At 47.2% G+C, this 21525-nt stretch overlaps 1 protein-coding gene across 2 annotated transcripts in view; it reads left to right on the top strand.

The window, feature by feature from the left end:
* Positions 1 to 3358, top strand: part of DOCK11 (dedicator of cytokinesis 11) — a 981167-nt gene extending 977809 nt beyond the window's left edge. For both annotated transcript variants that reach the window (XM_063937505.1, XM_063937504.1), the window contains one exon: positions 1580 to 3358. In XM_063937505.1, coding sequence (XP_063793575.1) covers positions 1580 to 1663 — 84 coding nt within the window. In that variant the 3' untranslated portion in view covers positions 1664 to 3358. The remainder of the gene's footprint in view (positions 1 to 1579) is intronic.
* The last annotated feature ends 18167 nt before the right edge of the window (positions 3359 to 21525 follow it).

The following is a 21525-nucleotide window of genomic DNA, read 5'->3' as shown; positions in this document are numbered from 1 at the left end:
AGTACTGCATATTTAGCTTCCTTTTGTGCCTCCAGTGGCACCTTGGGATCTTAACGTGGTGTTGAGTTTCCTGAATTCACACTGGTTTGAGCCACTCAAAACCGTGGAGTTAAAATTTCTCACCTGGAAGGTGGTCATGCTATTAGCCTTGGCTTCAGCTAGGCGTGTGTCAGAATTAGCGGCTTTGTCACATAAAAGCCCCTATCTGGTTTTCCATGTGGACAGGGCAGAATTGCGGACCCGTCCACAATTTCTGCCAAAAGTGGTGTCATCTTTTCATATGTACCAACCTATTGTGGTGCCTGTGGCTACTCGTGACTTGGAGGATTCCGAGTTACTAGATGTGGTCAGGGCTTTGAAGGTTTATGTAGCCAGAACGGCTAGAGTCAGGAAAACTGAGTCGTTGTTTATCCTGTATGCACCCAACAAGCTGGGTGCTCCTGCTTCAAAGCAAACTATTGCTCGCTGGATCTGTAACACGATTCAGCAGGCTCATTCTACGGCTGGATTGCCGTTTCCAAAATCAGTAAAAGCCCACTCCACAAGGAAGGTGGGCTCTTCTTGGGCGGCTGCCCGAGGGGTCTCGGCATTACAGCTTTGCCGAGCGGCTACTTGGTCAGGTTCAAACACTTTTGCAAAGTTCTACAAGTTTGATACCCTGGCTGAGAAGGACCTTGTGTTTGCTCATTCGGTGCTGCAGAGTCATCCGCACTCTCCCGCCCGTTTGGGAGCTTTGGTATAATCCCCATGGTCCTTACGGAGTCCCCAGCATCCACTAGGACGTTAGAGAAAATAAGATTTTACTTACCGGTAAATCTATTTCTCGTAGTCCGTAGTGGTTGCTGGGCGCCCGTCCCTAGTGCGGACTTCTTCTGCAATACTTGTATATAGTTATTGCTTACGTAAGGGTTGTGTTTGGTTGCATCAGGGTTGATCTGATGCTCTGTTGTTGTTCATACTGTTAACTGGGTAAGTTTATCACAAGTTATACGGTGTGATTGGTGTGACTGGTATGAGTCTTGCCCTGGATTCCAAAATCCTTTCCTTGTACTGTCAGCTCTTCCGGGCACAGTATCTCTAACTGAGGTCTGGAGGAGGGACATAGAGGGAGGAGCCAGAGCACACCAGTATCCAAATTCTTTCTTAAAGTGCCCTGTCTCCTGCGGAGCCCGTCTATTCCCCATGGTCCTTACGGAGTCCCCAGCATCCACTACAGACTACGAGAAATAGATTTACCGGTAAGTAAAATCTTATTTTTGCCATATTGGAGAAAAAGAAGAAGTCTACAGAAAGATAGTTAGTATGCATCAAAATAAATATTTTCCCACTATTTATCTCAGATATTTATAAATCCTCATGCATATTGTGAATGAAATTGGTCTATTTAAGGCAACTAGTATAGAATTTTAGATTTAGTGGCTCAAAATCAATCGGTGTATCAGTCTATAATCATTTCTTTTGTCTCTTTAAATGCTTCCCTTGGACAGCTTTGAAGGTAAAATCATTCAGTGAGAAGAATGAATGTTATCTGTTGCCAGGTGAAACTATCTGCTTACATTTCTGCAATTTCTTGTTACAGATATACCAAGAAGACACCATGCACAATTCCTGGATGCAGAATTCCTTGCATGTCTTCTGTGCCATCAGTGGAACTACAGCTTAATCATCCATTTTATGACAATGAGCGCAAGTGTCAAAGCGCTACATTCCCCTATCCCAGGAACAATCCAACACAGACTTCTAAACTATTTCAAAATGTAGTGGAAAAAGCCATTATTTAACGCTATAGAACCTGTTCAAGAGACATAAGGGCTGATTCTGAGTGTTGTGCGGAGTTCTGTGCTATTCTGAGTCGTCGTACGGAGAAGGGAAGCCTGTTTCAGGCGGATCTCTTGCAAGTACCACTACTAAGGATGACAGTCCGGCTGTTGGTGTCAAATAAATGAGAGTCAGGGCTTCCCGCTTGCAGATTCACGAATCCTTGCATTAACTGTGTGGAATCTCACATAAAGATCTACAGCTACCTGCAAATACAGACACTTTGCATCCAACTCAGAATCAGCCCTATAGAGTGTGACTGCTGAGACAATGAATTGTAAATGTATCTATATATTATAAATGTATTGTTTGGATCCTTATTGCACAGTGCTGTATACACTTATTTAAATGTGTACTGTAAAATACTGTAAAACAATCAGTGTTCATCAGTTTTTATAGGTATTTAATAAGCGCACCTTTCATCTACAGACAGTGGAGCTGAACCAATATTAATGAAAATGTCACCTCTAAGTATTGAAGTCACTGGTCCCTAGTGAACTTGTATGCTGCACTTCCTGTTCCTCTTTGATGTCACTGGTTCCTAGTGAACTTTTATGCTGCACTCCCTGTTCCCCTCTGACAGTGGTTTCCAAACTTGATCCTCAAGGACCCCCAGCAATTCACATTTTCCAGGTCTCACAGAATCACTAGAGAAATGAATTCCACTGTGGATCTTTTAAAATGTGTCAGTGAGTAATGAATACACCTGTGCAACTGCCCGGTGACTTGGAAACATAAACTGTTAGGGGTTCTTGAGGAACGAGTTTGGGTACCACTAGGGAGGCCAATCCCAAGATCAGGATCCCGTGATTCTGGCCCAAAAATGCCGGTATTGGAGCCTCCAATACTGGGATTCACGGGATTAAATTGCTCATGCGCAGTTTTGCCAGGCAGCGCTGAGCACTATAGCACAGGGCTGTGCGGCCCGGGTGGCAGCAGGGTGTTTAAAGCTTAGGCGGGCAGCCATGAACACATATTGACAGCAGCGGCGGAATTTCAAATGTAGCGCCGGCCACCAGCCAATTGGAGCTGGTGGACCGGCAGCCAATCAAGGAAGAGACAGCAGCAGCGGCTCCTGACTGACTGCTGGACTGCACGAATCCCGGAATTGAAAAAATGGCCTAGGATTGGTCTCCCTAGGTACCACTGCTCTATGATATCACTGGTTCCTAGTGAACTTGTGTGCTGCACTCTCTGTTCCTTTATGATGGCACTGGTTCCTGGACAACTTGTGTGCTGCACTCTCTTTTCCAATGTCAATGGTTCCTATCAGGGGCGCTAGAATGTTTTGTGGTTGGTGGGGGGGGGCCTAAAAAAACACATTTTGGCGCTCTCCCCAATTATACCCCCACCTCACCCCCACCCGTGCGGGGAGCGCTTACCACGGGATCCCCGCGGAGACTTCTACTTTAAAAAGTTTGCTCTGTGCTGCAGCAGCGTGCTTCCCCCTGTCCTGTCTTAGTCATCTCTTCACTGATGCATTACTGGAAGGAGGCATGGCCTGGCTGCGCCTGCTGGGACATCCACGCCTCCTCCCAGTAATGCATCAGTAAAGAGCTGACTAGGACAGTAGAGGGGGCGACACGCTTGTGGCAGCACAGAGCACCCGTTTTAAAGTAGAAGTCTCCACGGCGATCCCGTGGTAAGCGCTCCCCGCACGGGTTTGGGGTATAATTGGGGAGAGCGCCAAAATGTGTTTTTTTAGGCGATCCTGTGGTAAGCGCTTCCCCGCGCCTACGCCTCTGACATGTTTTGGGGCATTCTGCCCCCTTGCCCGCCCGTTCTGACGCCACTGGTTCCTAGTGAACTTGTGTGCTGCACTCTCTTTTCCTCTATGGTATCACTAGTTACTAATGAGCTTATATACCACAATAAACTGAAAAGAGTAACTTGCGCCCCTGCTGCAGCTCAGTACCAACCCCCAAGAGCACAACTCCTTGAGACAATATATAGAAAACAAAATGTGGGGTAGTCCACAAGCGCTGCAAGTAATTGATGAATAGTTGTCAGTTCATCATAATCCCATTCTCATATTCAACTTCATTGGTCACACAGATTTCGCAACCTTGTACCGCACCTTTTGACTAACCTTCTCAAAGCGAGATATGTACGTCAAAAGGTTTCTTTTAGGAGTTCTTCTTATGCACTTCTATTTTTCAGGATAATAGGTTTATACATCCCCGTCCCTCAAAAAGAGCACTCCGCATATCCGCTATAGTACTGATGAACACTAGTGGAAGCCCTGTGACCGGTCGATAACAAAGAAACCTTTTAAGGAATATAGGGCACTGTTGAGAGGTGAGTGCTCTTTTTGAGGGACGGGGATGTATAAACCTATTATCCTGAAAAATATAAGTGCATAAGAAGAACTCCTAAAAGAAACCTTTTGACGTACATATCTCGCTTTGAGGAGGTTAGTCAAAAGGTGCGAACCTTTGAAAAATCAAGGAGTGGTACAAGGTTGCGAAATCTGTGTGACCAATGAAGTTGAATATGAGAATGGGATTATGATGAACTGACAACTATTCATCAATTACTTGCAGCGCTTGAGGACTACCCCACATTTTGTTTTCTACTAATGAGCTTGTTTGCTACATTCCCTTTTGCTTTGTGAGGTAATTTTGTTCATAGTGAACTCTATTTTTTGCATTCCCTTTTTGTCTCTATGATGTCACTGGTTCCTGGTGAACTTGTTTGATACATTCTCTTTTTCCCTATGGTGTAATTTGTTCCAATTGATCTTTTGAGTTGCATTTTCTGTTCCTCTGTGATGTGACTGGTTCCTAGTGTACTCTTGGCTGCATACTTTGTTCCTCTGTGGTTCACATTGAACTTGTAACATTGGAATATATTTAATAGGTGTGTAGTGCACATGGGTCCACAACGCCCATACCTGCACCACTATAATTATACACTTATCCCTCAGGAGTCCCATGGCGGCCGCTGCCACTGCAGACAGAAATCACCAGAAAAATTGTGCCATTTTCCCAGTGATATGCGCAGTAGTGGTGTCCCCAGAACAATGCGTGGGTGCCATGTTCCTGGAGCCCTGCACTTATGCGGTAGACTCTGGCACAAAGCAAGCTGCTGCTGAGTCTATAGCGCTGCTGCTGGAGAGGAGGGCCCCTCCTCTTTTAAAACAGCCCCTGACTTGACTTGTAGGCTGTGTTTTCTGTTTTTCTCTACACCTCTGTGATGTCAAAGTTTCCTATTGAACTTATAGGGTGTGTTCACTGATCTTTGTGATGTCACTGGTTTCTACTGGACTTGTAGCCTTTGTTCAATGTACCTCTGTGATGTTACTGGTTGTTACTGCCCTTGTAGATTGCATCACTTGTAGATTGCATTAGCCTTTCTTCTGTGATGTAAATTCCAGTGATTAATACGCTGCATTCTCATCAATATTCTTTTAGCCAACAAAATGCTTGTTTCCACTTCCTAGGTAATGGGTGCTCTTCCAGTATAATGCTTATCTCTGTATATGCAACATGCAAGTGCCTGGATGATTTTAAAACCTAATCTACAGTATGTTTAAGGCATTGCTGCAGATTATATATATTTTACCTTCTTGTTTTATAAATTGATTTAATAGTGGTGAGACTATTTATTTTGGAGTACGTTAGAATTTATAATATAGGGAGACTCACAGTAATGCTTATATAAAAAAAAAGTTATATACATATATATAACTGGAGGCAATTTTTAGTTATATGAATGTCCAAAAAATGAACACAATCCTGACGCAGGGTGAATGTACAGTATATTCAGTGCTTTTTTTTTTAAATCTCCATTCAACTGTACAAATGCTTCTGTAGTATCATTCCAAAGGATTGATAAATCATCCTTGAATCTTGTGTAAAACAAAATTCCAGAATTCTCGCAGCAATGGTTGGGTTAGAAGAAATGCTTCTTGCTCAATAGCAAAGATAAAATAATTGCATGAGATGGGGCCATATTTGACACCACCGCACATCCTTTAGTTTCCAGACAATACAGTAAGTAGCTTCTTTCTGGTAACTGTTGTAGGTTTAGTTTAGTTTAAATATTAAACTAACGTGTATTACACAGTGTTTATTGTTCCAGCTCTACGTAATTTGTAAGATGATGAAGAAGATAAGAGACTGAAGCCAACACGCTCTACAGTTTCAGAATATAGTACCAGTATCAGCAGTACCATTGTTTTCACCATTATTAAATTTAACTAAAGTATGTTTTGTGCAAGATACAGAAATTAAATAATGGTCAAGCCTGATTTTCTTATTTTTATTTTTATAAGCGTTCATTTTTTTATCATACCAGACAGCAGTGTTGCAAAAAATAATGTACTGCAAGTACTAACATCTGTTGTTTGTTGGTTGTTTTTTTTTTTTTTTTTTTAATAAAATCTATAAACAAAAATGTCTAAAGTGACTATAAGAAAATACTATTCAAGCTTCAGCTGCATTGCAACTCTTATCAATCTGAAATAACAATACCAAACATTTACTTTCTCCTTACAGTTCTCCAAATTGTATTTATGTGGAAGGGGATACTGTCTCAGGCATATTCAGGTATAAACTGAGACTGTAATTGTGCCCAAACATTCCTATGCACCCTGGCACACGGAAAATGGGGCTTTGCCACACCTCATAGTGTGTCATGAGTCACACGGTTGTGGCCCGTTGCCACAATCCTGTCTCTCTGCATGCCGAGCAGAGCTCCAGGTAGCAATCTCACCCATGAATATTATAATCCCCTTTTATTTTGGCAGGCCTCAGAGTCAGTAATACGCAGAGATATTAGGCTAAATGTAACAGCCTGCGAGTTGCTAGAGGTGCAGGACTTTTGTGCGAGTCTGCCTGTTATTTTCAAGCAGAAGTCATTTACAAGCCAAAACCAGGTTGCTTTTGCCTTGTAAATGATTGTTACTGTAAAGAAATAAGCACGCACGCACAAAGTCCCGCTCCTCCAGCAACTCATAGTCTATTACATTTAGCCCCTTATCTCTTATACTGCCCATAACCGGAAAAAAAAATCTAAAATTTTACAAATCAACCCAACAGGCCCTCACAGTTGTTCTCAAACCTACAAAAATGATACCCTTTCTGCGTCAAAAAACCTCCTCAAAGTCTTTTTGGCAAAATTGGGGGTAATTCAGACCTTATCGTAGCAGCAAATTTGTTAGCAGTTGGGCAAATCCATGTGCACTGCAGGGGGCGCAGATATAACATGTGCAGAGAGAGTTAGATTTTGTTGGGGTTTGTTCAAACTGAAATCTAAATTGCAGTGTAAAAATAAAGCAGCCAGTATTTACCCTGCACAGAAACAAAATAACCCACCCAAATCTAACTCTCTGCACATGTTATATCTGCCCCACCTGCAGTGCACGTGGTTTTGCCCAACTGCTAACAAATTTGCTGCTACAATCAGGTCTGAATTACCCCCTCGGTTCACACAATACACATAAAATATAGAACCGAAATGGGTAAGTGTGTCGCAAATGTTATCATCACAACACATATACTGTTTATGATATCCGGTATACTTATTGTTACCACAGTATTCTATTCAGATATGTACAGTAGAATAGTGTTTCATGTTTCCACATACAATATGAGGAATGAAGGTAATTTGACTGTACTGTATATATAAAAAAATTGAAACACAATATTTACATACATATGTACATATATGAATATATACTGAACCCATACCACACTTGCGTCAATTACAGTACTTGCTACTTGGAAATTCCTACCTCTTTCCTTAAGTAATAAAAGTATTGTCTTTCTAAAATGTTCCTACATTATGCCAATGTTACCATTATCTCAATCCAGAGCTGACCTTTCATTTTGATGGGGTAGAAAACCAAGAATAGCCAGCATTCTGTACCCTCCTGGGGAACGCACAGCAACCAGTTATCAATTGACTGCGTATGCACCGCAATGCACATGCTATCGCACAGCCATTTGCATGCTGATTGACAGGAAGAGGCTGTTTGTGGGTGGTAACTGACCGTTTTCTGAGAGTGTCAGGAAAAACGCAGGTGTTCCCAAGCGTTTTCTGGGAGGGTGTGTGATGTCGGAGTAAGTCCTGGGCTGCGCACATACTGCACACACCATTCGAAGGCAAGTGAGTTACGAACGGATTTGCAGCTGTCCGCTGACTGAGGGACATATTTGCATGGCGCACACATGCGATTGCGCACTTGCACGGGGCGAATATACACTCCCCCTTTGGGCGGCGACTATGATCGCAGGACAGTGTAATTTGAGCACAGCGATCAGGTCTAAATTAGGCCTCATATTCTAAATAACTCTATTCAAGGATATATATTTTGGTTGGGTAGCAATTAATCATAGACGGGGCCGAAATTTTTGGAGTTCTCTTTACATAACCTTTTGGATGAACCCTCCATTCTCCTTGGCCTGGACAATGGGGGGTAATTTGGATCTGATCGCAGCAGCAAATTTGTTAGCTAATGGGCAAAACCATGTGCACTGCAGGTGGGGCAGATATAACATTTGCAGAGAGAATTAGATTTGGGTGGGTCATTTTGTTTCTGTGCAGGGTAAATACTGGCTACTTTATTTTTACACTGCAATTTAGATTTCAGTTTGAACACACCCCACCCAAATCTAACTCTCTCTGCACATGTTATATCTGCCCCTCTGCAGTGCACATGGGCCCTCATTCCGAGTTGTTCGCTTGCTAGCTGCTTTTAGCAGCATTGCACACGCTAAGCCGCCACCCTCTGGGAGTGTATCTTAGCATAGCAGAATTGCGAACGAAAGATTCGCAAAATTGCGAATAGAAATTTCTTAGCAGTTTCTGAGTAGCTCGATACTTACTCTGCCACTGCGATCAGTTCAGTCAGTTTCGTTCCTGGTTTGACGTCACAAACACACCCAGCGTTCGCCCAGGCACTCCCCCATTTCTCCAGCCACTCCCGTGTTTTTCCCAGAAACGGCAGCGTTTTTTCACACACCCATAAAACGCCCAGTTTCCGCCCAGAAACACCCACTTCCTGTCAATCACATTACGATCACCAGAACGAAGAAAAAACCTTGTAATGCCGTGAGTAAAATACCTAACTTTTGAGTAAAATAACTAAGCGCATGCGCAGTAAGCGACTAATCGCAATATAGCGAAATTCGGCAACGAGCGAACAACTCGGAATGAGGGCCATGGTTTTGCCCAACTGCTAACAAAGTTCCTGCTGCGATCAACTCAGAATTACCCCCTATATCTTGTTCCTTTTCGAGATCTTCATGATACATACAGCCTATATAATAATAATAAATAAACATTTTTAAATGTATTTATAGGGCCGTCACCTTATCATTTCATTGCCTCCTTCTCCTCTGATATCATCCCAATCCATCAATACACTACTATCCATTCTGACTTTTATTAAATCAAATATGTATACAAAGATTTGGGGCCTAATTGCTGCATTTACGATCAGTTTCTCAGACATGCGGGGGGACGCCCCCCACTACCCCCCTCGCACAGATACAAAAGCATTGCACGGTGGCAATGCTTTTGTACCTGACGAGTAGCTCCCTGACAGCGCAGCTCCTGCACGCTGGAAGGCCACTACTCGCCACGTCCCTGGCCGCAGCGGCTGCGTGTGACGTCACGCAGCCACCGCGGCCCTTCCCTCCCCCAATGGTCCAGACCACGCCCCGCCAACGGCGTTCTAACGCCGTCGGCATGCCCCCTCCTGCGATAGCATCTGCCTGTCAATTAGGCAAGGGCGTTTGCAGCCCTGAGATGCTGATAGCATCTCACTGGGCTCCCGGGGTGCATACACGTAGTGTGGCCGCTGCACGTGCTCACTGCACAAAATAATTCAGACTGCGATTCCTGCAGCGATGCCGTCTGAATTACCCCCTTGATTCTTATGGACCTGACATAACTATGGGGTTGGACTGTTGCTACTGTAGCTAGTCTAACGACAGTCATTTCTTCCTCCATCCCGACTGATATACTACATATACTGGACCATTTTGTTTCAACTATGAAATATCTTCAATCTGCTGTGTTACAGGAAATCCATTTCAAAACTATAAATATGGTATATATCCAAACTGCAACGTAAACATGTGATATAGGACAAAACTGGTCATTATCCTAAATTCCATTATCACTCTGCCTTTTTCCATCATAATTGTTCTCTTTAGCTATCCAGCCGGACCCTTAGCACTCCTATATGCCAGATTTTACAACTGTGATTTAGGGCCTAATCAGGAGCATATTTGGCCTGATAATTAGACAATCAGGCGGAGAGAATGGAGCATCTCATGTCTCTGTACCTTAGTGGGCAGGTCCAGGGCTGTACTCAGCACATTGCACTCGGGCTAATTCAGACCTGATCGCTGCTGTGCGTTTTCGCACAGCTGGTGATCAGGTCTGAACTGCGTATGCACCGCAATGCACAGACGCGACCGCCCGCAGCGATGGGGAGTATCGGGATGGCGCGAAAAATCCGATCGCTCCAGCGATCGCAATAAGATTGACAGGAAGAGGGCGTTTGTGGGTGGCAACTGACCTATTTAAGGGTGTGTCCGGAAAAACGCAGGAGGGACCCGGTGTTTTGTGGGAGGATTAGTGATGTCAGCTCTGGCCCCGATCATCGCAGCGGCTAAGTCCTGGGCTGTGCAGACTGCACATGCGATCGCACACCTGCAGAGCAAATTCCCCCCTCCCCCTGTAGGCGGCGACTACCTGATCGCAGGGATGCAAAAAAACACACCCTAGCGATCAGATCTGAATTACCCACTTAGGCTCTGTCAATGATGATGGAAGTGACATTGGCACTGAAGAGTTATTTAAGAGGACCCTGCAGCTTAATGCTCTCTGGGACCTTTTCCGTTAGAATTGGACTGTGGACACCTGGAGCTGAGCTGTCACCACACTGGGGGTGAGCTTCCTTACTGACCTTTTGGCACTGGTATTTTTAGGGGTGTAGTATGGTATGCCGGCGACCAGCATACCGGCGCCGGGAGCCCGACCGCCGGCATATTGACAGCATGGCGAGCGCAAATAAGCCCCTTGCGGGCTCACTGCACTCGCCACGCTGCGGGTACAGTGGTGCGCTAGGCGCGCCACGCTATTTTATTCTCCTTCCAGGGGGGTCGTGGACTCCCATGAGTGAGAAAAAGTGTTGGTATGCCGGCTGTCGGGATTCTGGCGCCGGGATCCTGACAGTCGGCATACTGAAGACCACCCATTTTTAGTATAGGAGAAGCTTACATCGTTCTCACTATACCTTGCAGAACATTGCTCAGGGGGAGTATAAATGGCATAATAACAACTTTCCCAGGTGGAGGGGATGTGACCAGGTCATGGAGGTATGTACTGTAACTAATGGTTTAGAAGATCCCTTTCCTAGCCTGTATCAGGGTAGGAATTACCTTTTTTGGAATGCCCTTCCGAGCAAGTATCAGGCGCTCAACTTCCATGCCGTCAAACGTAGCCGCGGTAAGTCTTGATAGGCGAACGGCCCCTGCTGCAACAGGTCCTCCTGAAGAGGAAGAGGCCTCGGCTCTTCCTGCAAGAGATTCAGAAGGTCCGCGTACCAAGCCCGCCTTGGCCAGTCTGGAGCAATGAGTATTGCTTGAACTCTTGTTCTCCTTACAAGCTTTAGAACTCTTGGAATGAGTGGAAGTGGTGGAAACACATACACCGACTGGAACACCCACGGAGACACCAGGGCATCCACTGCCACTGCTTGTGGGTTCCTTGACCTGGAACAATAGCGTTGAAGCTTTTTGTTGAGACGAGAGGCCATCATGTCTCCAGATGGAGACCCCACTCCCCTGGATGGAGATCGTGTCTGCTGAGGAAGTCTGCTTCCCAGTTGTCCACTCCCAGAATGAATATTGCTGAGAGCGCCAACGTATGTCTTTCTGCCCAGAGGATGATTCATGTCACCTCTGACATTGCAGCTCTGCTCTTCATTCCGCCTTGTCGGTTTATGTAGGCTACTGTCGTTACATTGTCCGACTGCACTTGAATGGCCCGATTTCTTAGAAGATGGGCCATCTCAAGAAGACCGTTGTAGACAGCTCTTAGTTCCAGGATGTTGATGGGCAGGCCGGCATCCAGACTTGACCACCTTCCTTGAAAAGTTACTCCGTGAGTGACTGCTCCCAGCCCCGAAGGCTCGCATCCGTGGTTAGAAGGACCCATTCCTGAATCCCGAATATGCATCCCTCCAGAAGGTGAGGTAATTGTAGCCATCAGAAGAGTGAAATCCTGGCTTTCGGCGCCAAACGTATTCTCTGGTGCATGTGGAGATGAAATCCTGACCACTTGTCCAGGAGATCCAGTTGGAAGGCCCGAGGGTGGAACCTCCCGTACTGGAGAGCCTCGTAAGAGGCCACCATCATTCCCAACAGGCAAATGCATTAATGAACCGACACCCGGGCTGGCTTCAGGACATCCCGGACCATTGTTTGTATCAGCAACGCCTTCTCCTACGGAAGAAACACCCTCTGCACTTCTGTGTCTTGGATCATTCCCAGAAAGGACAACCTCTGGGTTGGTTCCAAATGTGACTTTGGAAGGTTCAGAATCCAACCGTGGATCTTGAGGAAGCGGGTTGTGAGAACACTGGACTGCAGCAGGTTCTCCTTGGACGATGCCTTTATCAGCAGATCATCCAGATATGGAATGATGTTCACCCCTTGTTTGCGGAGGAGAACCATCATCTCTGCCATCACCTTGGTAAACACCCTCGGTGCTGTGGAGAGGCCGAATGGCAGGGCCTGGAACAGGAAATGACAGTCCAGTAATGCGAAACAGAGATAAGCCTGATGTGGCAGCCATATCGGAATGTGTAGGCATGCATCCTTGATATCCAGGGATACAATGAATTCCCCCTCTTCCAGACCTGATATCACCGTCCTGGGAGACTCCATTTTAAACTTGAACTCCTTTAGAAAGGGGTTCAATGATTTTAGGTTCAGAATGGGCCTGACCGAACCATCCGGTTTCGGTACCACAAAAAGGTTCGAATAGTAAGGAGGAACTGGCACAATGACCTGTGCCTCCACCAACTTTTGGACAGCTTCTTGCAGGAAAGTGCTGTCTGCCAGCAGAGCTGGTAAGCCTGATTTGAAAAAACGATGAGGAGGGAGACTTTGAAATTCCAGCCTGTACCCCTGGGATACAATATCTATCACCCAGGGATCCAGGCCGGACGATACCCAGACGTGACTGAATTGTCTGAGTCTCGCTCCCACTGGCCCCACCTCCAGACCGCGCGGTCCACCGTCATGCGGAGGACTTTGGCATACCTGAAGTAGGCTTTTGTTCCTGGGAACCTGCAGCGGCAGGTTTCTTGGACTTAACTCGACCTCCCCTAAAGAAGGTATTGGACAGTCTGGCCTTTCTAGGCTTGTTAGGCTGAAAGGACTGTGTTGCTGAAGAAGAGAAGGATTTCTTCTGAGCAGGTGCAGCTGAGGGAGGAAACGGAGACTTACCCGCTGTAGCCGTGGACATCCACGCGTCTAGAGCTTCCCCAAAGAGAGCATAACCTGTATAGGGTAGGGACTCCACACTCTTTCTGGATTCCGCGTCGGCCGACCACTGGCGCAGCCACAGTCCCCAACGAGCTGAAATAGACATGGAAGAGATTTCCGCCAGCCATGGAACCCAGGTCTTTCATGGATTCTACCATAAAACCTGCTGAATCGTGAATTTTGCGTAAATATAATTCAACATCACCCTTATCCATCGTATCCAAATCCTCTAGTAAGGTAGCCGACCACTTTACTATAGCCTTTGCAATACATGCACTAGCAATAGTGGGGCGGAATATGGCCCCTGAAGCAGTGTACATTGATTTAAGTGTTATCAATTTTTCGATCAGCCGGCTCCTTTAAGGCGGTAGATCCTGGAACAGGTAAAACCACCTTCTTTGAGAGTCTGGACACAGATGCGTCAACAATCGGCGGGTTTTCCCATTTTTTCCTATCCTCAGGGAAAGGAAACGCCACCCGTACCCGTTTAGGGATCTGGAATTTTTTCTCAGGGTTTTCCCATGCTTTCTCAAATATAGCATTCAATTCCTTTGACGCAGGGAAGGTTAGCGAGGCTTTTTTATTTTCAGTGAAAAAAGCCTCCTCAACCTGCTCAGGTGTGGTATCATTAATATGTAACACATCCCTGATAGCGGGTGTAGTACGGCTGACCGGCGCCGGGATCCCGGCAGCATACCGACGCCGGGATCCTGGCGGGGAGGGGCGAGTGCAGCAAGCCCCTTGCGGGCCTGGTGGCGACCTGCGGTCGCCGCGGGTTCTATTCCCACGCTATGGGTGTCGTTGACACCCACGAGTGGAAATAGTCCCTGTTGGTCGGCATGCCGACCATCGGGATAGTGAGCGGTCGGGATGGTGGAGGAGGTCATGTGACTGTCGGTCACTCGACCACCATCCCTAATAGCCTCTATCATCAATTTCACCCCCTTTGCAAGAGATGCAGACCCCCGCAACACATCCCCATCACCGTCTGTGGTGTCAGAATCGGTATTCATCCTGTGTGACATGCACAAGCGCACGTTTGTGGGGGATATAGCGGAGCATCCCGAGGTACCAGAATCAGGCCATACTGCCATAGAGTTCTGTAATACTTGGGTTGCAGATTCATTACTTGCAACCCTGTCAGAAATCTGATAAATCCAAGATTTGATAGAGGAAAACCACTCAGGCACCCTTGCTGGTATCTGTGCTAAACCAGTGCTGTACTGATTACATGGAATGGGATCATCCTGGGAGGACAAATCCTCTGCAGCATATGACACAGTGTCCCTGGACATAGCTAAAGGAGACCACCAAATACTTCACACACACACACAGGGGAGGGCAGACAGAGTTTTCCCCCCAAGAATGGCAAGAGAGACACAGAGATTGGAGCCAACCCTCACATAGCACTTTTTTACCAAAGGGAGACCCCTTTTCAGCGCTGACTGTGTACCTTAATAGGATACACAGTCGTATTCCCCTCCCTTCTACAACCACCTGGTACCGTTTGCAGATAGCTGGAGTTGCTGTGGAGGGACCTAATTCTCCTTGTCAGCGCTGTGCAGGCAGGAAAATGGCGCTGAACGCTGCTGGGTCCGCTGTGAGAAGCTCCGCCCCCAAAATGGTGCTGTCTTCCTGCTCTTCATCAGATTATACTGGCCTGAGGATTTAGTGCTGGCTGAGATCCGGGGACCCCGACAGGCTTCTGGACCAGTGTAGGGTGTCGTGCTGGCTTAGGGCGCCCCTCATAGCGCCGCACCATGTACCGCTGAGCCATCTCCGGAGCGCAATTAATACTGCACTCCTACCCTGCTGCTGCCATCTTCACACCGACCCCCGCTTGCTAAGGGGGTCGGTGTCTCACTCGCCACCGATTCTTCAGCTCTGCAAGGGGGTTGCGGCACGCTGCGGGGACGAGCGGTCCCCTGTGGCGGAGAACGATCAGACCCCTCTGGAGCTCAGTGTCCAGTCAGCGGAGACAGTGGCTCAGACCCCGCAGGGTGGACACTGCTCCCGTCAGTCCCTCGCTGCAGGGAGGCTGTTGCCAGCAGCCTCCCTTTAAAACAATAAACTCTAAAAAATAACTTTTACCAGGAAAACTTAGGAGAGCTCCCCTAGCTGTGACCGGCTCCTCCGGGCACATTTTCTAAACTGAGTCTGGTAGGTGGGACATAGAGGGAGGAGCCAGCCCACACTCTCAAACTCTTAAAGTGCCAATGGCTCCTGGTGGACCCGTCTATACCCCATGGTATTAATGTGGACCCCAGCATCCTCTAGGACGTAAGAGAAAACTGTATTACCACATTCTGACCATCTCGTGGACATCAGGTGGGAACCCTCATCTAATCCAGGGAAGAAATTCCCTTTGCATAAACGGGCCTTGGCTCGCTATTCTCTCCCTGCAGAGTTGTGTAACAAATGGGAGACTCCACCTCGGTGGATTCTCATGTCACCCGTCTCGTGGTGTCATCTATATACTCCCTTACAGGGGCTGTTCATAGACCCACTATTGCCGCATCTTGGGCGACGAAAGGCAATGAAGCGTGGGTTCAGGCATTAGAGCAGTGTTTTTCAACCACTGTGCCGTGACACACTAGTGTGCCCTGAGCAGTCTCCAGGTATGCCGCCATAGAAGCAGAGCCAGGCCCGTCAGTGTTTTGCCGCTACTGAGGCACTGGAACAATCAATACTGGTGGGTTTAGTGGTTGCAGAGCCAGTTCTAATTTTGGGCCGGGCAGTGTTGGGCTCTTCTGGATTTCTCAGATGTGGCTCAGGCGTTACCTATGGAGAAGCTGCAACATAACATCCTAGGACACGCAACTGCACCATGCATCACCATTATATTTCAGTGTGCCTTGGCAGTATTAAATCTTGTTCAGTGTGCCGCCAGTTGTAAAAGGTTGAAAATCTCTGCATTAGAGGAAGAGCTGCACGAGGATATTTCTGATAATGCCAGACACTACCTGTCTCACATTATCATCGCCTCCTATTACATTCAGGAGGCATCCTCTGAGGTGGGAGCAAGGGCAACCAAGGCGTTGACAACGTCTGTCCTGGCTCGCCGCATATTCTGGCTGATGTTGTGGAAAGTGGACCTGGACTCCAAAAAGACTTTGGAGGTACTCCCCTTTACTGGGGACATTCTATTTGGGTAAGAACTATATAAGATTGTGTCTGAATTGGCGGCTGCTAAGTCAGCTTTCCCCCCCAATAATAATCCTTCTGCACAGAAGGCAAAACGTACCACTTTTCAGTCCTTTCGGCCTCAAGGGAAAGCAAAAGGTCAGTCATACTCAAGACAATCTTGTGCTCCCAAAACCACCAAGCCCAAGGCGAAAACAATTTTGGGCAGCCCATCAGCCTGCTTCAAAACATGACAAGCCTGCTGCATGATGGGACGGGCCTCCCATGGGGGACCCCAGGATGGGAAGCCGACTTCTACAGTTTGCCCAGGTCTGGTTAAAGACCACGTAAGATGCATGGGTACTGGAAGTTGTCTCTTATAGGTACGCTGTCTCCTAGAGACGTCCCCCTCGCCAGTACTGCACTATGGCTCTACAGGAGTGGTTGTACCTGTACCTCAGTCCCAGAGAGGCAGGGGCTACTACTCAACCTGTTTCTGGTCCGGAAACCCAATGTGTTCTTGGCCTATACTCATCCTCAAATCTAACTGAACAAGTTTGTGAGAGTGTCCAGGTTTCGTATGGAAATGCTGCGCTCAGTTGTGCTGGCTATGGAACCTGGAGACTATAAGGTATTCCTGGATGTACATGATGCATATCTTCATATTCCTATTGCCATGTTGCATCAGCAGTTCCTGCAGTTTGCTATTGGCAGCCTTCACTACCAATTCCAGGCTCTGCTATTGGACTGGCTACGGCTCTTTGGATCTTCACCAAGGTCACGGCCATGATGACAGCTCACCTCCGTCGCCAGGAGTCAGAATCCTGCCATACTTGGTGACCTGCTGATTCTGGCATATTACCACAAAGTACTCCTTAGTCATCTGCAATGGACGATGACCTTCCTGCAAGCCCATGGGTGGCTAATAAATTGGAAGAAGTCTTTGCTGGACCCAGTTCAGAGCATGGTGCACCTAGGGGCACTCTTGGACATGCACAGTCAAAGACTGTTTCTGTCTCCAGACAAAATCCTGAAGGTTCAGGACAGGATAAGATGCTTTCTTCGTCGCCCCAGAGTGTCAATACACTCGACGATGCAAGTACTTGGCCTGATGGTGTTGACCTTCGACATAGTAGAATACGGTCAATTTCATTCCCGTCCACTATAACAGTTAATCCTTTCCAAGTGGGACTGCCTACCTCATTGGATTAGATCTCAAATGATCTCTTTGACTCCAGAGGTTTGTCTGTCGCTGACCTGGTGGATCCAGGACCAGTAATTTAGGAGGGTCGTCCCTTCTGGATCCCCGACTGGGTCTTACTGACCACGGACGCCAGGGGGATGGGGAGCAGTGTTGGAGAAACACTCTCCTCCTTGGTTCAACGACCCGGAAAAATCACTCCTCCCAATAAACATTTTAGAGCTGAGGGCAGTGTTCAATGCACTATCTCTTGCCCTGCCTCTGGTACGGAACAGGCCTGTTCAAGTACGATCAGACAACTCCACCACGGTGGCATACATAAACCATCAAGATGGCACTCAAAGCCATATGGCAATGATGGAAGTGTCAAAAATCCTTTGCTGGGCGGAACGCCATTTGCCAGCCATATCGTCAGTGTTCATTCCGGGCATCCTAAACTGGGAAGCGGACTTCCTCATTCGCCAGGACGTGCACGCCGGAGAGTGGAACCTTCATCCAGAAGTCTTGCAACTCCTAGTGGACAGCTGGGGTCTCCCAGGCGTAGACCTCATGGCGTCTCAACACAATCACAAGGTTAAGGTCTTCGGATCAAGGACCACGGATACTCAAGCAGCGTTCGTGGACTCACTGGTGGTTCCATGGAACTCTCGGCTGCCCTACGTGTTTCCTCCAGTGTCACTCCTGCACAAGGTCCTACGGAAGTTCAAACAAGAAGGATGAATGCTACTACTAGTTGCTCCAGCATGGCCAAGATGGCAATGGTTCTCAGACCTGCAGAGTCTGTCGACAGGGCGTCCCCTTCTACTTCCTCAGCGACCAAACCTCCTCGTACAGGGCCCTTGTCTCTACCCAGACCTGGCCAGACTGGTTTTGACGGTGTGGCTCTTGAAGCATCACTCCTGAGGACCAAAGGATATTCCGAGGCAATTATTCATACTATGCTGAAGGTCCGCAAACCGGCCTCTGCACGGATTTATTACAGGGTTTGGAATTCTTACTTCACTTGGTGTGCTGATAAGAATTGCGATGCCTATATATTCAGAACTTCCAGAATTCTGTTTTTTCTACAAAGAGGCCTGGACTTAGGCCTTCATCTGGTCTCCGTCAAGGTTCACATATCTGCCTTGTCGGTATGGTTTCAGAGAAATAGAGTGACTATACCTGATGTTCATACTTTCAATCAGGGTGTCCTACGAATTCAGTCTCCCTATGTTCCTTTTGTGGCGCCATTGGATCTGTCTGTTGTACGGCATGCCCTGCAAGAGTCTCCATTTGAACCTCTTGAATAGGTGGACCTTAAATGGCTTACGGCCAAGGTCCTGTTCTTGCTGGCTGTTGCATCTGAACGATAGGTGTCAGACTTAGGCACTTTGTCCTGTTGTCCACCCTTTCTGATACTTTACCGTGACTGGGCAGTTCCATGAACTTGACTAAGTTATTTGCCTAAGGTGGTGTCATCTTTTCACCTTAACCAGGAGATTGTGGTTCCGGCCTTTATCTCTTCGGACTTGTCTCCCAAAGAATGTTCTTTGGATGTGGTTTGGGCTCACTGTATCTATGTGGAGAAGACTGCCTCTATCTGGAGGTCAGATACTCTTTTTGTCCTGTTTGGTTTCCACAAACATGGCTGGCCTGCAAATAAGCAAACCTCGGCCAGATGGATTAGAATGGTGATTGCACAAGCTTATGCGCAGGCTGGACTCCCAGCTTCTGCTGCTATTAAAGCCCATTCTACTCTGTCTTTTGGACCTTCTGGGGCAGCCTGCCATGTCGCGTCCGCAGAACAATTGTGCTAGGTGGCTACGTGATCATTAGTGAACGTTTCTTAGGTTCTATGCCTTTGATACCTTCGCCTACCAGGATGGTTCCTTTGGACGCCGGATTCTCACATCCCTTAAGAAACTGCTTTAGGACATCCCCGATGTTTTCCCTGTGGAAACCAATGTAACTTGGCGCAGAAAAGGAGAGTTATGGTAGAATTACCATTGGTAACTCTCTTTCTGCGAGGTACATTGGGTTCCACAGGGCGCCCACCCTGACGCACCTAGCTTCTTTGGATTGTATGGCATTAGCCGCTGGTACCTTCTCCTGTCGTGAGAATGTTATTCTATGTGACAACATCTGCCTTCTCTCTTGCTTGCTCCTGCATTGGACTGGTTAACGAAACTGAGCTCTCAGTGCCTGGAGGCGGCGATATAGAGGAGGCCCCAATGCACCCCGGACAGCTTGAGTTTTAGCCTGCTGGTGCCTCTGGATCAAGATCCACTCTACACCCTGATGTGTGCAACCCAATGTGCCTCGCAGAAAGAGAGTTACCAATGGTAACTCTACCATAACTCTCCTTTTTCACTGCTGTCAGGACAATTGAAGTACAATGTTCATTCAGCTGCTTATAGGAATCTGTCAGTGGCACAATGGTTATAGAATTGGGAAATATTTCCTTGAAGAATTTATGCTGGGTATCTGTAGAGAGATTTGCTGAAACTAGTTTGTGTCATAAATGTGTTGGAAATTGTTATGAAAGCTCTCAATTGATAAGATCTTTTTATTATTATTATTATTATTATTATTATTATTATTATTATTATTACAATCTTCAGTGATTTAAGATGCATTTAAATAGGCTGCAGTTTCTGTCACATTATTTTAGTTTTCTAAGGATGGCATGTACAGGGCCGAAACTAGGATTTTTTACACCCTTGGCAAGACAGTAATTTGCCCCCCCCCCCCCCCCATGCACACACACACTTTGGAACCATGTCAAAAACACAGGAATGAACAGTTGACAAAGTGACAACCAGCATCATCAGGGTGCATCCAGTACACATTCTCTAGGAAAATGGATAGGAACACAAGAAAACTAACATGCATCTCAGATACAGTATTGTGGGGGACTCTGACTGTCCAACTGCTGTAGGACTACAAAGCCCAGGATGCCAGTAAGGACCTACAACCAATTAAAGAGGAGAAGAACCAACCTTCTGGGGAGGGGGACACACACAATGTGGGTTATCCTGACTGCAGAGAGGAGTCCCTAGGACTGGCTGGTGTTATATACCTGATATAAGCAATGCAGTCACTGTATCACACAACCTGGGGGGGGGGGGGGGGGACACACACTCCAACTGCTGTTGGACTACAAAGCCCTGCATGCAGGTTGGGACCTAGGACCACACTTTGGGAGGCAGCAGCTGTCCTGGCGTATAGAGACCTCACCTCAGTGCCCAGACTATTGGCTGCCACAGCAAAGGGGGCAGACACAGTTTACAAAAGTACAGGATTGTGTGAACGGCCACCCCCACCCCATAACATAATTGTTCTAGTTGATGGGGGGGGGTTGTTTTCCAGGAGTCCACATTGGTGGTATTGGGGAGCGGGAACTTGCAGCGAGGGTACTTGGACCCAGCAGTAGATAGCTTCTTAGGGCCCTGTCCTCCTTTGCTGGAAGGGGGTGGTGCTGGTGAACAGGCCTGGGGGAAGACATCGCTTACAGAGGCACGAGTGTGTGAGCGGCCATGGACCGGCGCTTGGGAAATGAGAGTCCTTGGTCACCACCCCTGCCTCATTCATTACAGTTCTACTTGCAGGGGAGGGGGGCGTTTCATTGGTGGTGCTCGGGAGCGGGTAACTACAGTGAGGGTTCTTGGACCCGGCAGAAGGTAGCCCCTTAGGGCTGAGAGGAAGGAGTGGAGGCAGAGTACCCATCTCTGCACTCTCTCAGATTCTGCACCCGAGGCGCATGCCTTAGCCCCCCCCCCCCCAGTTGCGGGCCATGGCATGTAAAAAATTACTACCCTTTACTTCAGTGGTAACATGTTAGTTTCTGATAACTGACCCAAGCAAATTATTACTGTAGACAATGGGCCTGATTCG

Source organism: Pseudophryne corroboree, chromosome 8, assembly GCF_028390025.1.
Source record: "Pseudophryne corroboree isolate aPseCor3 chromosome 8, aPseCor3.hap2, whole genome shotgun sequence".
Classification (NCBI taxonomy): domain Eukaryota; kingdom Metazoa; phylum Chordata; class Amphibia; order Anura; family Myobatrachidae; genus Pseudophryne; species Pseudophryne corroboree.
Note: the sequence above shows the minus strand (reverse complement) of the source record. Positions and strands in the feature narration are given on the sequence as shown.